This window comes from Trifolium pratense, linkage group LG4 (assembly GCF_020283565.1).
Source record: "Trifolium pratense cultivar HEN17-A07 linkage group LG4, ARS_RC_1.1, whole genome shotgun sequence".
Taxonomy (NCBI): Eukaryota; Viridiplantae; Streptophyta; class Magnoliopsida; order Fabales; family Fabaceae; genus Trifolium; species Trifolium pratense.
The window spans coordinates 39,573,402-39,587,491 of NC_060062.1; the positions used below are offsets into that span (position 1 = coordinate 39,573,402).

General features: G+C 32.8%; 2 protein-coding genes across 3 annotated transcripts; both read left to right on the forward strand.

The window, feature by feature from the left end:
* Positions 1-350: 350 nt before the first annotated feature.
* LOC123923960 (uncharacterized protein At3g49140) lies at positions 351-5,888 on the forward strand. 2 transcript variants are annotated; one of them, XM_045976709.1, is made up of 13 exons: positions 567-583; positions 1,475-1,562; positions 1,807-1,958; positions 2,076-2,298; positions 2,450-2,552; positions 2,683-2,747; positions 3,701-3,817; positions 3,917-3,988; positions 4,116-4,269; positions 4,412-4,512; positions 4,652-4,792; positions 5,110-5,205; positions 5,489-5,888. In XM_045976709.1, exons 4-13 carry the CDS (start codon positions 2,197-2,199, stop codon positions 5,591-5,593), a joined length of 1,056 nt encoding a protein of 351 aa, XP_045832665.1. In that variant the 5' UTR covers positions 567-583; positions 1,475-1,562; positions 1,807-1,958; positions 2,076-2,196; the 3' UTR covers positions 5,594-5,888. The 2 variants fall into 2 exon arrangements, with proteins under 2 accessions (XP_045832664.1, XP_045832665.1); XM_045976708.1 differs by lacking the exon at positions 1,807-1,958 and having other exon boundaries at positions 351-583.
* A 2,871-nt stretch (positions 5,889-8,759) lies between these two features.
* Positions 8,760-13,051, forward strand: LOC123924614 (N-acetyl-D-glucosamine kinase). The gene is made up of 7 exons (XM_045977561.1): positions 8,760-9,382; positions 10,196-10,343; positions 10,535-10,726; positions 11,537-11,665; positions 11,804-11,973; positions 12,235-12,365; positions 12,670-13,051. The coding sequence occupies exons 1-7, from the start codon at positions 9,106-9,108 to the stop codon at positions 12,748-12,750; spliced, it is 1,128 nt and encodes a 375-aa protein (XP_045833517.1). The 5' UTR covers positions 8,760-9,105; the 3' UTR covers positions 12,751-13,051.
* Positions 13,052-14,090: the final 1,039 nt, after the last annotated feature.

Genomic DNA, 14,090 nt, shown 5'->3' on the forward strand with positions numbered 1-14,090 from the left:
ATGGGTATTTTTGTCCAACTCAAAAGGTGCACCTTGCTAATTTAGACCCAACTGGGTCTAAATTAGCAGCCCCCAAGATGAATTTCCCACCCCGATCGAATTCTTTTCGTTTGATGAGTTATCACTTCCGATCGAATTCTTTTAAGAGTTCAAGACTCTTGCCACTTAAACGGATTTATATTATTATAATTTTTTTTTGTTTTTCACCACCAATTGAATCTAATTCGATAATCAATTCTAACATTAAGTGCTTTCAGCCTCTCCGATCATAGTTGTGAGGATCGAACCGCGAAACCAAATTTAATTTTAAAGAAATGAAATAATGGGTTAGATAGAGACAAAAGCACGTTTTGCGGGCAATGAGTTTAGCGAACTTGACTCAGAATCAGTGTCAGAGAATCAAACAAAATGTTCCGTTTTACTCACTTTATTACTAGTTCTAGTTCAACTCAACACAAACAACAAATAAGCTGAAAAAAGCGCTTTTTTCACTTTCTCACTTCTTCTTCTAATCATTTCTCATTCTCAGCGATGCCTATTATACCTACTGCTGCTTCTTCTTCATTACTTCCCTCTGCCTCTGGTTCGTAATCTTTCATTCTTATTTTCTTTCCATGTTACTTACTGAATCATCATACATACATTCTTGATCAATTTTTTTCTCGCATTTTCTATAATAAAAATTGATTTTTTTGCAAATTTTGATAACTTTAATTTGTGTGCAAATTGTAGAATTAGCAATTTAGGGTACTTTTTTGGTTCATAGCTTAATTATTAATTAATTAACTACTCATTCATAAATGTTTCTTCACAAGTTTATTGGAATTATAACTTATGAAATATGTTATAAATTAATTTGATAATATTCATTTATGTAATGCCTCACACATTGATTGATCAAAGTGTTTGCATCATCAGATTAGTTTTAATTAAGCTTTTATTTTACAAGAATAGTGGAGCCAAATAAAAATAAAGGTTTATATTATGTTTTAGGGTTAAATGCAGATTTTATGAAATCAATTTTGAGAATAGGCACACATTTTTTATGGATAGTGGAAACTGGTCTTTTATTGATAAAAACTCAACACTTGGATAGTTCTATTTTATTTTATGGTAAACCAAGGTATCTCTGTGCGCATCTGCGGAGACTAATCTCTTGAGGTAACTGAGATCTTTTCAAGGGGTTGACCTCTCCCAACAAATGTTTTTCCATACGCACTGGCTAGGGATCAAACCATGGACCAAATGGTTGAGAGACTCAAGTATCTACCCCTTGTGCCACTTGGATAGTTATATTTTATTTTACATTTTTACAGATTTTGGGATTTTCTTTTGTACATGGTCTTTTGTTTGTTTTGGTGATTTTAGATATGTGTTTGCACAGTTAACATTTGCGGCATAAGAATTGGGTATTTCCAACTCTTTTTATGTTGGCCTATGTTTTTATATTTGTTCAACAATCTATGTCTTGCAGAAGGGAAATGTTGCCCATATGGAATAACTTGCAATTCAATCAAATCCCCTATTGATGGCCGAAGGGTGCATGATCTTACCAGCACAAGGTGCTTCAATGAATAATGTTTATTTATCCATATTCTTATTTAGAAAATAGTTTCATATGTTCAAATGAACCGAATCCTTATACTTCTCGTGATTCTGCAATCAAGCATTCCACATAATATGTAGGTCGAAAGTTCATGAAATTGTCGTATCCGCATTTATTTATGCCAGTTCATTGTTTGCTCTCAGTCAAATCTTATCTAGGTTATTATTTATATGATCCTAATATGCTTTATTGAAACTCAGAGGTGGAGGGAAATGAGAGGAAGCATGAGCGTGAGAGGCTGAGAACAAAGATTTCTCTTAAGGAATCATATTAACAAAGATGCAGAAAGGGAGATGAAAAATACACACACTTGCTCTTATTTATGAAGCTTGTTGATCACTAACCATCAATGGTTAACCAACTCCTGACTAACTATTTGATGTTTAACAGACTGAACTAACTCCCAAACAGATTGAACTCGCGTTCTTAACATGCTTCGTTCGCTGATAATTTTTTTGTTTATTTTTAGATGCAAAAGTCCATTTTTTGGATCACCACGCTTCCTTTGGCTATCCACGGGGCATGATTTGCTTTCAAAGATTTGCGTAGCTGCAGACTATTCAGATTCTATATCTGATTCATCCAGTTACATGAATAAACATGGTTATCATCCTCTTGAAGAACTGAAAGTTTCCAATGATGTTCCACCAGCTAGACTCTCTTCAGCTGAAATAGCAAAAACTACTATTGAGGTTTGTGCTTATATGCTTTTGCATATGTGAAACCAGTTAATTTGTGATATCTATGATTACAGTACATAGTACGCTTGATATGATTTTTATATTCATGGGTAGTAATTATCTGTATACTTTCTATCATCATGCCTTATTTTGTTGTTATTAGGCCAATACAAACGCTTTGGTAGTATTTCCTGGATCGGTACACTCTGAACCACATGAACAGATTTCATGGGCCGAGTTTCAATACCGTATTGATGATTATGGAGGTTTGTTGTCTTGTCGATAAATCTATATTTTGTTTACGAGATATGAATTATCATTTATCTTATCATATTCATGATTCAGTATCAACATTGAGAATTTTAATCTATTATTTTTGTTTTGTTTTTTCTGTAGATATATATTTTGAAATATCTGATGATGCAAACATTTTGGAAGATCGTGGGGCACATAGTCCTGTGGTAAGAATTTTGTGGCCGTTTCTGCAAGGATTTATTTGTTCGACATTCGACATGCAAAGAGATTGGCCAGCTTTGCTTAAGAGACTTTTTGTTCCCTTTTCTCTAAGGATTATTGCATGTCCTTTTACTTCTTTGGGTTCCTCATCTTTTTTTTAATGGCTTTGTGTTCCTGAGCTGATAATAGTTACTTTTATTTTTAAAAAAAGAGTCTTTATTGTCTTTATAAATTGTTAACTGGTGTAAGTTGCAAATGTAAACATTTTAAGCACCTCCAAATGCTGTGCATAGGAATCCAGGGACGTGTCTTTCTATCGACCTTTGTGTATAAAATTTCTGACTGTCAATACTAGTAATCATTATCCTGTGCCTATGTTTTCTCTTGACGCTTCTTAGAATTTGAGTAGGGGCCTTACCCAACTCTAAAAGCTAGTTCATGGATGAGGGTTTCCCCTCACTTAAAACCAAATTTCATGTCATATCACTATCCATTGGCGTGGAAATATGCAGTGTCAGGTTTGTAAAACTAGAATCTACGGGTTAGGTCTAACTTTGATATCATCTCAGAATTTGGTTTAGGTGTAACTCAACCCCAAAAGCCAGCTCATGCGGTGAGGCTTCCCCCTAACTTATAACCACTGTTCAGGCCATATCTGTATCCATTGTGAGACTGATGTAATATGTGTATTCTCCCACTTAAATTTAATGCCTTTACTCAAAACAATGAGCCATAGTCTTCAAAGAGATACTGCATATCAAATTGTGTGAAATTATTTTTATATTAATTATTAATACAGATCGAGATACTATGTAGCGTGTTTGTGCAATTGCTGGCTTACCTCACAGTAATTTTGTAGTTAAGAAGTAAATTTAAGTGCTCACCTCACAGTAATTTTGTGTTCTATCCTAATGTTTCTCATTTATGAAATTTATATTCAAGGTTTGTGTTTCTTCAGAATGCTTTGATTGGAATGGACATCCCAATGTACGATAATAGAATGCCTATTAGTGAATATGACATTTTCAATGGTGGCATCACTGATGGGTTTCCATTTGATGATGATTATATTGAGGTTTGCAGTTTCAATGCTTAATTTATGGAATTTAGTGTATTGTTTTCTATTATACATTTTGAAGAAATTTAAATCACTAACATATTCTTCTGCAAACAGGTTCCGGAAATTGAAGAGTTTAATGCAAGTAGCTCAGTTCATCCAGTTTACTTTTCGAAGTGCTTGGGAAAGGTCTCCTCACCTCTCATGACAAGAACTAATAACTAATAGTTTTAAGTGTTTTAACATTAGAATGATTTAACATATCAATAAGCACTCTGGAAGAAATAATATTGATTCTATATGGATTTTCTTCTAGGCTATCAACGTGGATTATGATAAGAGAATGAGTCATCCTTCAAATGGTGTTTCTATTCTAGGGTACCTTAGACCTGCTTACGCTGATGAAGAGTCTTATATTAGAATGATATATCACACCGAAGATAGTGGTGAATATAGCTCAGATTGGAAAGGTATATGATTTCTTCAACATTGACATCTAAGATCTAAAGATTTTATTGCATACAAAATCTTATTTTTTGACATAAAGAATCATAGATGCATTGGTAAACTTCCTTTTAACATTTTTCTTTTTTTAATCTTTGGTTGGTATAGATTTTTACTCAAATAGTACCAAGGATCAAAAAGACACTAATTTGGTACTCTATCGGTTGGAGATCGAGAAAATCAAGCTACACTCTGTGTATGGATCTCAGGCATGTATCTCAAAACTCGTTTTATGCGTTGAATGATGGTTTTTCTATACACCGAAGCATTATTTAGAAATCATTGAATTTATGCTGTTGTATTCTAAGTTCCAAATTATGCATGTTCTACCTGTCCCAAAATTTGCAGTCTGAAATTAGTATGCTAGAGTTTCAAGATGCTGAACCTGATATTCTTGTATACTCTACTTCGGCGATTCTGGAACATTTCAACCGAAACTGTCATGATGCTCTTCAAGTTTTTTGTAAGAAGAAAGGTCTTGATGCTAAGGTAATCCAAAATTTCTATATTTCACCATCTAAGCATAGCATATTAATTTTGAAACAAAATAAACTAACCACAAAAGAAAATCTTCAAGTTACCCCTTTATTTTCCTTTCCCTCCAAGATAAAGACTCACCCTTAAAAATGAGGGACCAATACCTAAAATTGCTATAATTGGGGCAAACAAACATAGCAGAAAAGACTCATCGCCGAGGTTATTACATATGTATATATACTGTACGCATATCGTGGGGTGTTTGCATGTTTACTGTTTATACGAGATTCAAGCCGATTGTTTAATGTACTATTTTGAATGGTTTCTAGGAAGCACACTTGGTTGGGGTTGACCGCCTAGGCATGGATATTAGAGTTTTATCAGGGACAGAAGTAAAAACTCATCGCTTTGCATTCAAAGCCCAGGTAAGCATCTTGGTTTTATAGATTGTACCTTATTTTAGGTTGATGCTGTGGATTATTCAGTTGTCGAATAATCTAGTTCCTGTCGATTTCTTATGAAAAATATTAGAATTGATTGTATAAAAAGATGACGAGATCTATGGTATCATGAGGTTGATGTGAAACATAACATGACAGTATATTGAAAAATGTTAATTGGAGCAAAACAAATTATTTTTGTATAATAGCCTTGAGAAGTAGATTTTGCAGGTTCAAAAGCTCAATGGATTTTTCTTTGCATTTGTAGGCCAACTCAGGACATATGGCTGAAAAGCAAATTGTAAGACTTTTGTATCCTCGGTCTCGGCGAAAAAAGAATACGCAGCAGTATACAACATTTTTTTATACATAAAACTTTCGGCATAGGGGAGATAAGGGCATTGCTACTCTATCAAAGAGGATAAGTGGCCGAGAGAATTAAACTCGAGCTTCACTGGGGAAGTGTTTCGATTTTAACCGGAATTATAGATCCTCTATTGACCCCTTGCATAAACTTTACTCTGGTCGAAAGAGGGTCATGGCGGTTAACCTTTTTACGTACTCTACTTTCTCATAGATCTGACATGTCGAACGAAGTGTTAACTTATTTTCTTTGCTGACTATAATAAAAGGTGCCGATGTTAATAGATAGAACACCAATTTCTTGAGATACCTTTGCATATTATATTTTAGTATGCAATTCTTTTACAGTATCACTGCATTATTTATATATATTTTTTTAGGGATTACAATAATTTATGAAACATATAAAAATGTTGCCTCACATTATTATCAATATTATGGCAACAATATTTTCAAGTACACTGTTTATCTATCAACCGTTTAGCAAATTCTTCAGTATGAAAACACTTATGGACAAAGTGTTAAACTGTGACTTTTTTTTTTTTTAAGCAAAAGGAGTGCAGAGGAAACCCTCTACACCGCCGTAATGAATTCAATTCACAGTTTACCGCAGTAGTGAATTTCAGTCGTCCATCTGTGACCCAATGGTTCTGAATACACAATCCGAATTTTGATTATTTCATGCAGTATGAGATCTTAGCTGTCAAATTTCGAATTCAACAGTCTAAACCAGTTACTACGTCGACGCAGTAACTGTGTTATATTCAATTCTGTTAATATACATGGTTACTTATAATTGCATGGTCAATGGGAATATACTCTTCATGGAGTGTCGTATTCCAGGAAAACGTGGGGTGTTTCGGTCATGTCGTGAGGATAACGTGAGTGTAGATTGACTAACTAATTATAGTTTTATCAAATATTTTTTAGATCTTTTAATTCTCACACACATGAGAATAAAAAAAAATGTGTACATTTAACATCAAACATCAAAAAAAAAAAAAAAACATCAAACATCAAAAGTAACTTTAATATTTTAAACATTTTAATTATCCTGGTGGGAATGATTATTGGCTAAGGTTTACTTACCTACTGGCCGAACTCTGGATTACTGGTTCTCATTTCTCTGGGAATCAAAGGGTTAAAAATATATAAAATAGTTTTTCCTTTTATTACGAAATAAAATAGTTAAAATGCATGGGTGGATGGGTGTGTTTATATTGTTGGAAATGATAAAGTCTCATGCAACTTTTTTTTATTATTAATATATCAATTTTCATTAAATAAAAATGACACATTTGCATAATAATTTAGTTAAAATTTATTAAGGAGAATAAAATCACTTAAATGTACTAGAGTTTGATTTCTGGTGTGATGAGAACAATTCTTGATTTGACTTTATTTATTTTATGGGCGGACTCTAAATTACTATAGACCCCTTCCTCTGAGAACCAGAGAGTTAATATCAAGAAAAAGAAATCACTCAATTAAATTAGGATGTTAAAAACCTCACAATTAAAAAACTTAAAGTCAAAATCAATCAATTAAAACTTAGGTGATTAAAATTTCACAATTAAGAAACTAGGTGACCAACATTGCTAGATTAAAATTAGTGGTTTAAAATTGCACAATTGAAAAATTGGAGAGTAAAAAATGTAATATTAGAGGTTCAAAAATGCAATTTAACTAAAATAGTAATTATTCCTTAAAAAAAACTAAAATAGTAATTATTAATAATTTTATAAAAAAAAAATTGTCGAATTTGACCAGAAAAAAAAACTGACAAAAATAAAAAAGATTTGGCTTTAATGCACTTTTGATCCCCCTATTTTGAAAAATCTGAACTTTTGATCCCCAATTTTAAAAGCCAACCTTTTGATCCCCTTATTTTGAAAAACCTAAACTTTTGATCCTCATATTTTAAAAGCCAACTCTTTGATCCCCTATTTTGAAAATTCTAAACTTTTGATCCCCTATTTTAGATTTTTTTGAATTTTAGTCTTCGAACTCAACTTGGTCAAATTTTTGTTGATGTGTTAAGCTCATTAGTGACGTGACAGTGTCCATGTTGACAAAACGTTCTCATGTCTTTAATTTTTTTACATCAAATATTTTAAAAGTATTAAACAATAAAATAATTAATTAATAATAATTAAAAAAACAGTAAAATTAACCTCTATGCATATATATAATTAAAAATCCTTACCAAAAATATATATAATTAAAAATCAATAAATTATCCAAAAAAAAATTAACGATTGAGAACAAAGTCAATGAACGATTGAGAGGGAACGAACAAAGTCAATGAACGATGTTAACACGAGCGTGGTGATTTTTGTTTCTGATTTCTTAGGGTTCCATAATTTGGAAACCAACATTTGCTTTTCTAACTTCTTCGAGAAATTTACTGATTTTTAGTTATATAATAATGTTAAGAGGTTTATTTTAGTTAGTATTATATAATGTAAAGAGGTTTATTTTATTATTTTTTAATTATCATTAATTATTTTATTGTTTTAATACTTTTTAAAAAAGATCAATGACATGAAAATGTTTTGTCAACATGAAAAATGTCACGTCATTAATGTGCTTGATACATAAAAAAAATTGACCAAATTGAGTTAGAAGACTAAAATTCAGAAAAATAGGGAAACAAAAAGTTAGCTTTTAATGCTGAACTTTAATGCTGAACTATGGGGAGTATATAATGGGTTATGTCTTGCAAGAAGGAGAGGCCTCAACTATATAGAGCTCCAAATGGATTCCTTGACAGTTGTAAGGAATCTTTGGGGTGATAGACTTGCCAGTAGTGAAGGAAGGAGTTTAGTTCGACGTATACGAAGTTTACTTCAAGAGGAGTGGGATGTTAGAATCCGACATGTATATCGAGAGGCAAATAGAGTTGTCGATGCCTTAGCTTCTATGGGATGCGAGCAAGCTGCGTTTACTTTGTTTGATGGACCTCCTTTAAGGTGGACCTATTGTGTTCTTCTGATTCTTCGGGAGTTTCTACCCCCGCATTATTTCCGTGTAATTCTTTTTGGGCATAGCCCCTTTTCAATGAAAAAAAAAAAGTTGGCTTTTAAAATAGAGGATCAAAAATTCAGGTTTTTCAAAATAGAGATCAAAAAATTGATTTTTAAAATAAGAGATTAAAAATTCAAATTTTTCAAAATAAGAAAATCAAAATACATTAAAGCCAAAAGATTTTTTGATGAGATAGTACCTTACTAAAAAACAAAACTTTATCAAAAAATCAAATATAGAAAAAGTGTTACTGTATTCTTTATTATTCTTTCTGGATTTGCTTAGGCAGAAAAACAAAAAAAAACACATCAATCTACTCTTTCTGTTCTGCTCTTGTTTCTTTCACACAACAACACTGGTTGTTGCAGTGGGACACCCCATTATTAAAAATCGAAAATTTATAGTTTTTTTTTCTCTTTGTTCTCATTCTTCACATCCTTGTCCAATCTTTGCCGTCGTAAAAGTTGAATTTTTCAAACAAACAGTGAGTGGTTGATGATGCCGGAGAAGGAGCAAGTGGTTGTTGATTCAGAGATGAAGAAGAGATACATGAATGGTGAAACCTGGAAATTTGAGGATGACATTGACAACAACAATAATAACATGTCTGTTTCTGTCTCAGATGGTGTTTTGTTGGGTATAGATGGTGGAACAACCTCAACTGTCTGCATTTGTATGCCTATGATTATTCCTTTTTCTCATTCTCAGCTTCAATCTCTTCCTATTCTTTCAAGGGCTGTTGCTGGTTGCTCTAATCATAATAGTATTGGAGGTTATTATTGATTTTGTTCTCTCTTATGGATTTTGTGTTTGACTTTATGTTTTTTGGATCAATTTCAAATTTTGATTTTTTAGGTTTGTTGGGGGTGTTTTTCTTTGCTTGTTAGTATTATGTACACAAACACCGGACACGACACGAACAATGACATGTCGAATTGGCGATGATTTGAAAAAATTACATAATTCAATATAATTATATGTGTGTCAGACATGGATGTGTGTTGGACACCAAGACACGCCTAAATGTCTAATCTGAGGAGTGTCTGTACTTGATAGAGCAATACTTGTTGGGATACTTAGCATTGTGAATGATTTAGTTGTTTACATTAATAATACCTTGTTTGGTTTAGTGTTGACTTTCTTGAATTTCCCTTTTTTTATTGTGGACTGGGGATAGTGGTTTGGGAGAAATCAATGTTGTCAAATAGTGGCTACTATAGTGTAGCGGAATTTTAATGAATCGTTATTGTTCAGCTATACACTAGTTAGTATATAGTGGCAATAGCTGGTGTTATACTTATAGCATTGTTGCGTAGCAGAATTTAAACAAACTGTTGTTTTCTACGGTTTGTGATTGATTGCAGTACTAGGAGAATTTTGTGGATGTTGGAATTGGCTGAGGTAGTTTGTCGGGGAGAAAATGGTTCTAAAGGTTTATTGATGTAAGCTGTTAATCATCATTTAGGAAAAACTGCAAAGTTAATAGTATTAGTACCATTCTTTAGTCCATGTATGATTAAAATAAAGATCACATTGCAATGATATTCATAATGTTAGTTGTTAACAATGATAACTTTTTCTACAGAAATTGCTGCAAAGGAAACATTAGAGCAAGTTATGGCAGACGCGCTTTCGAAATGTGGTTCAAAAAGATCTTCGGTCCGAGCTGTTTGTTTGGCTGTATCTGGTGTTAACCATCCAACAGATCAACAAAGAATTCTCAATTGGCTTAGGTCGCTCTATATTACTATATCTCACTTCTTCTTTTTAGATTCAAAAAGTATATATTTTTTCCTGCTAAGATTACTCAAAAGAATTGAAACTTTATTTAAATAGTGAATTGTTTGTGTGCATTTTTGTGGTTCAATCTTTAAAGATGTTTTGTTATTTGAGCTCAATCGTTGTTTCTCTGCTACTTTAACAGGGATATATTTCCAAGTGATGTGAGGTTATATGTTCAGAATGATGCTGTTGCTGCTCTTGCAAGTGGAACTATCGGTAAACTTCATGGATGTGTATTAATTGCTGGCACGGGAAGCATTGCATATGGATTTACTGAAGATGGAAAAGAAGCAAGGGCTGCAGGTGCAGGACCTGTCTTAGGTGACTGGGGCAGGTTATCCCTTGCAACTATATTTCTTTGTCTGGCCTCATCTTTTCCCCCCCCTCTCGATCTCTCTTACGCCCCTCTACACTTTGGCCCTATTTGGACAAACAACTTAATTAAGTGCTTATGTATAAGTTATTTCGATAACAAAAGATTTAATAATGTCAAACTGTTTTCATATAAGCTATAAGATTAAGTTGTTTTCAAGCAATTATGGAGAGCTTATAGATTTAAGCTGAAAACAGTTCATGGACATGTTATAAGTTGTTTCTATAAGCTCTCTCACAGGTGTTTATAGTTTATACCAATTGATAAGCTCAAATAAATCGATCCAAACTATCCCTTTTTAAGCATGAAAATAAGCTTTTTTAGGGGGAAAAACTCAACAAAAAAAAAACAACTTTGGGGGTGTTGGGTCGCGACTCACGAGGGAATCTAAAACACTGGGGAGATCTCAACATCGGGTTAAGAGCAACCACACAAATGACTTAGACACCATATCTTCACTCAAAACTAGGTGTGTTCGTGGATTGGTTTGGATCGGATTTGAGGCAAAAAATCATCCGATCCAAAAACATACAATAAAATTTGGTTTTGTGTGATATTCAGTATTTTTGGACAGTTTATTTAGATGTGAACATCCCTACCCAAGGCATTGATGTATACAGGCTTCCTCACTTATATTGCTCAATAGACACTTTTTCATCTAATGAACTTCCTACTCACACTTGAAACCCCAACATGAGGGAATGTCTTTCATGTGATGTCCAACTTGATCCTATCCATTTTTTATTGAGACTTTTGCTTTTATATTTGCAGTGGATATGGAATATCTGCGCAGGCATTAACTGCGGTAATAAGAGCGCATGATGGTCGCGGTCCAAGTACAATGCTGACAAGTAGTATTTTGCAAGCACTAGGTCTTTCTTCTGCAGAAGAATTGATTGGGTATACATTCTAGTTCTATAATTGTTCACACCACATAATAGTTGCGAAGTAGATAACTCAAATTTTGAACGCTTACAATTTAATGCTGTTTTGAGCAGGATAGTGTCTCAATAATTTGTTTCTCTTATTGAAAATCAGGTGGACCTACGCAGATCCATCTTGGGCTCGCATTGCAGCTCTCGTTCCAGTTGTAGTATCCTGTGCAGAGGCCGCGGATGAGGTTGCAAACAAGATCTTGCTAGAATCGGCGCAAGAACTGGCTTCAAGTGTTAAAGCTGTTGTAGGCAGACTTGGATTGTGCGGTCAAGGTTATATATACGTTTTTTTTTAATCGAATATATTTTAACACATACATCACCAAGTCTTCGCAGAATTTGTCAAACTTCCTATATAGAAAGAAGCATTTTCTCTTGCACATTGTGCCTGTATGAACAAATTCGAAGTGATTGACTTGGCCTCTAGAGCATTCTTTTAAAAGATAAAACGAAACGATGTTTTTCTGTCTTTTATGAATATTTGCACAACCTATAAGATATGTATCTAAGACTGATATTTTGTAATTTTGGCAGATGGAAAGGGTGCTTTTCCGCTTGTCCTGGTTGGTGGTGTTCTTGAAGCAAATACAAGGTGGGATGTAGGGAAAGAAGTAATAAAATGCATTTCCAAATATTTTCCTGGGGTGCTTCCTATTAGACCTAAGGTCAGCATATATTTTCGTCTATTTCATCTGTCAGCCTTTTATCTTCATTGCAGGCTTTTTTAGGACCCTTCTAACGAGTGTCAAATGGTCTAATCAGTAATATAATAATTCTTTCTGCAAAGCGTGAGCAATATTTTCAAAGAAACACTATACGACTTTAATCTATGACTTTGCAAGACGCGGTAAATTAGTCCCTATGGATCAATTTGTGGCACCTCGGCAAAGTTGTGGACCATTTTAGTAATTTACTCTATCAAGAATCTTAGCATAGAATTAAATTTTTGCTTTGGTTTATTGCAAACAGGTAGAACCTGCTGTTGGGGCAGCATGGTTAGCTTGGAATTTTTTCATGAAAGAATATAACAAGGAATTATGCAGCTGTTGACGATTGATGGATTGGTGTAAAAGAGAACAAAATTGAAAAAAAAGAAAGAAAAAGGAAGTGACAACTCAAATTCTTGGCTGTAAAGTTAAATTGATATGCCATATAGTTTTTATGTACATCCAAAATTTTATTTTTTATTAGCAAATGGCACATTGGTAGGATTTATTTCCTCCCTGTCCTTGCTAAGTGAGGCACAGTTTCTCCAATTATCTTTTGATCATACCTAAAACCTTTGTGTAAATTACTATAGGTGTAATCATAAGAAAGAGTTGTCTTTATAGGAATTTATATTTACATTTTACATAGTATATCTTATGATTCCATTAGGGTCAAGTGTGGTTTTATCTGAATTATGTTATTTTTATATATCTGCTGTCTAAGATTCACCTACTTGGTAATATCTCATTATTGCAGACTCTTATAAAAAGATAAGACACTGCTGCAATATAAGGGATACAATAGGAATTTTCAAAATTGGCCTAGCAACTATTTAAACCGAGTCAGTATTATGAATTCATTGTTTTGAAGCCGGTTTAAATTTTTATCTGTAACAATTAATTAAACCCTTTTTGATTAGGTGAGATTATAGATCAAAAATCAACTAATCATAATTATATATAAATTATAGTTTATTGAAGGTCAAGTCTAACATGAACAAGTGATTCATGCGGTGCACTATGCACAAATCTCAAATAATATTATAACGAATACGAATTTTACAAAATCGACCGTTGGATCGAAAGATTATATTATATCATATAAATCATCCATGAAAATTTTTAGAAAAATTGAAAATTATCGGTTTAAAAAAAGCCTGTATTGCAAATCATTAACTAATGTAAAACATTTTACACTAACAGCGTGTTGAAATTAAACTTCCACTACTTTCTCTAATAATATAATTCATAATCTTATTTTCTCATGATCACGCTTCAACTATAATATTCACATATTTGCAACACTGATCTTGTTTTCTTTTGAAAATGCTTCATGGTCACCAAATTTAAATTTTCCTACAACTATTAATCGCATGTAAAATTGTGATTATTTTAGTAGAATGCATGAATATTACTCATTTTCTTATTTCATACAATACATCAAGTTTTATAATTGAGAAACAAACAAAATCTCCCTCGAGAATCAAGATGAAAAAATATCAAAATAAAATACAAAGGGATGCATGGATGACAGAATTTAATAAACTTGATTCAGTAGTTTATTTTATCAGACCCAAAAACAAATTAATAATAGGTAAATATTACATAATAGATGAGAATTTTCTTTTAACAAAACTTTGATATAAAATAGAATAGTAGAACACCCTACAGTTTTCTCAGAAA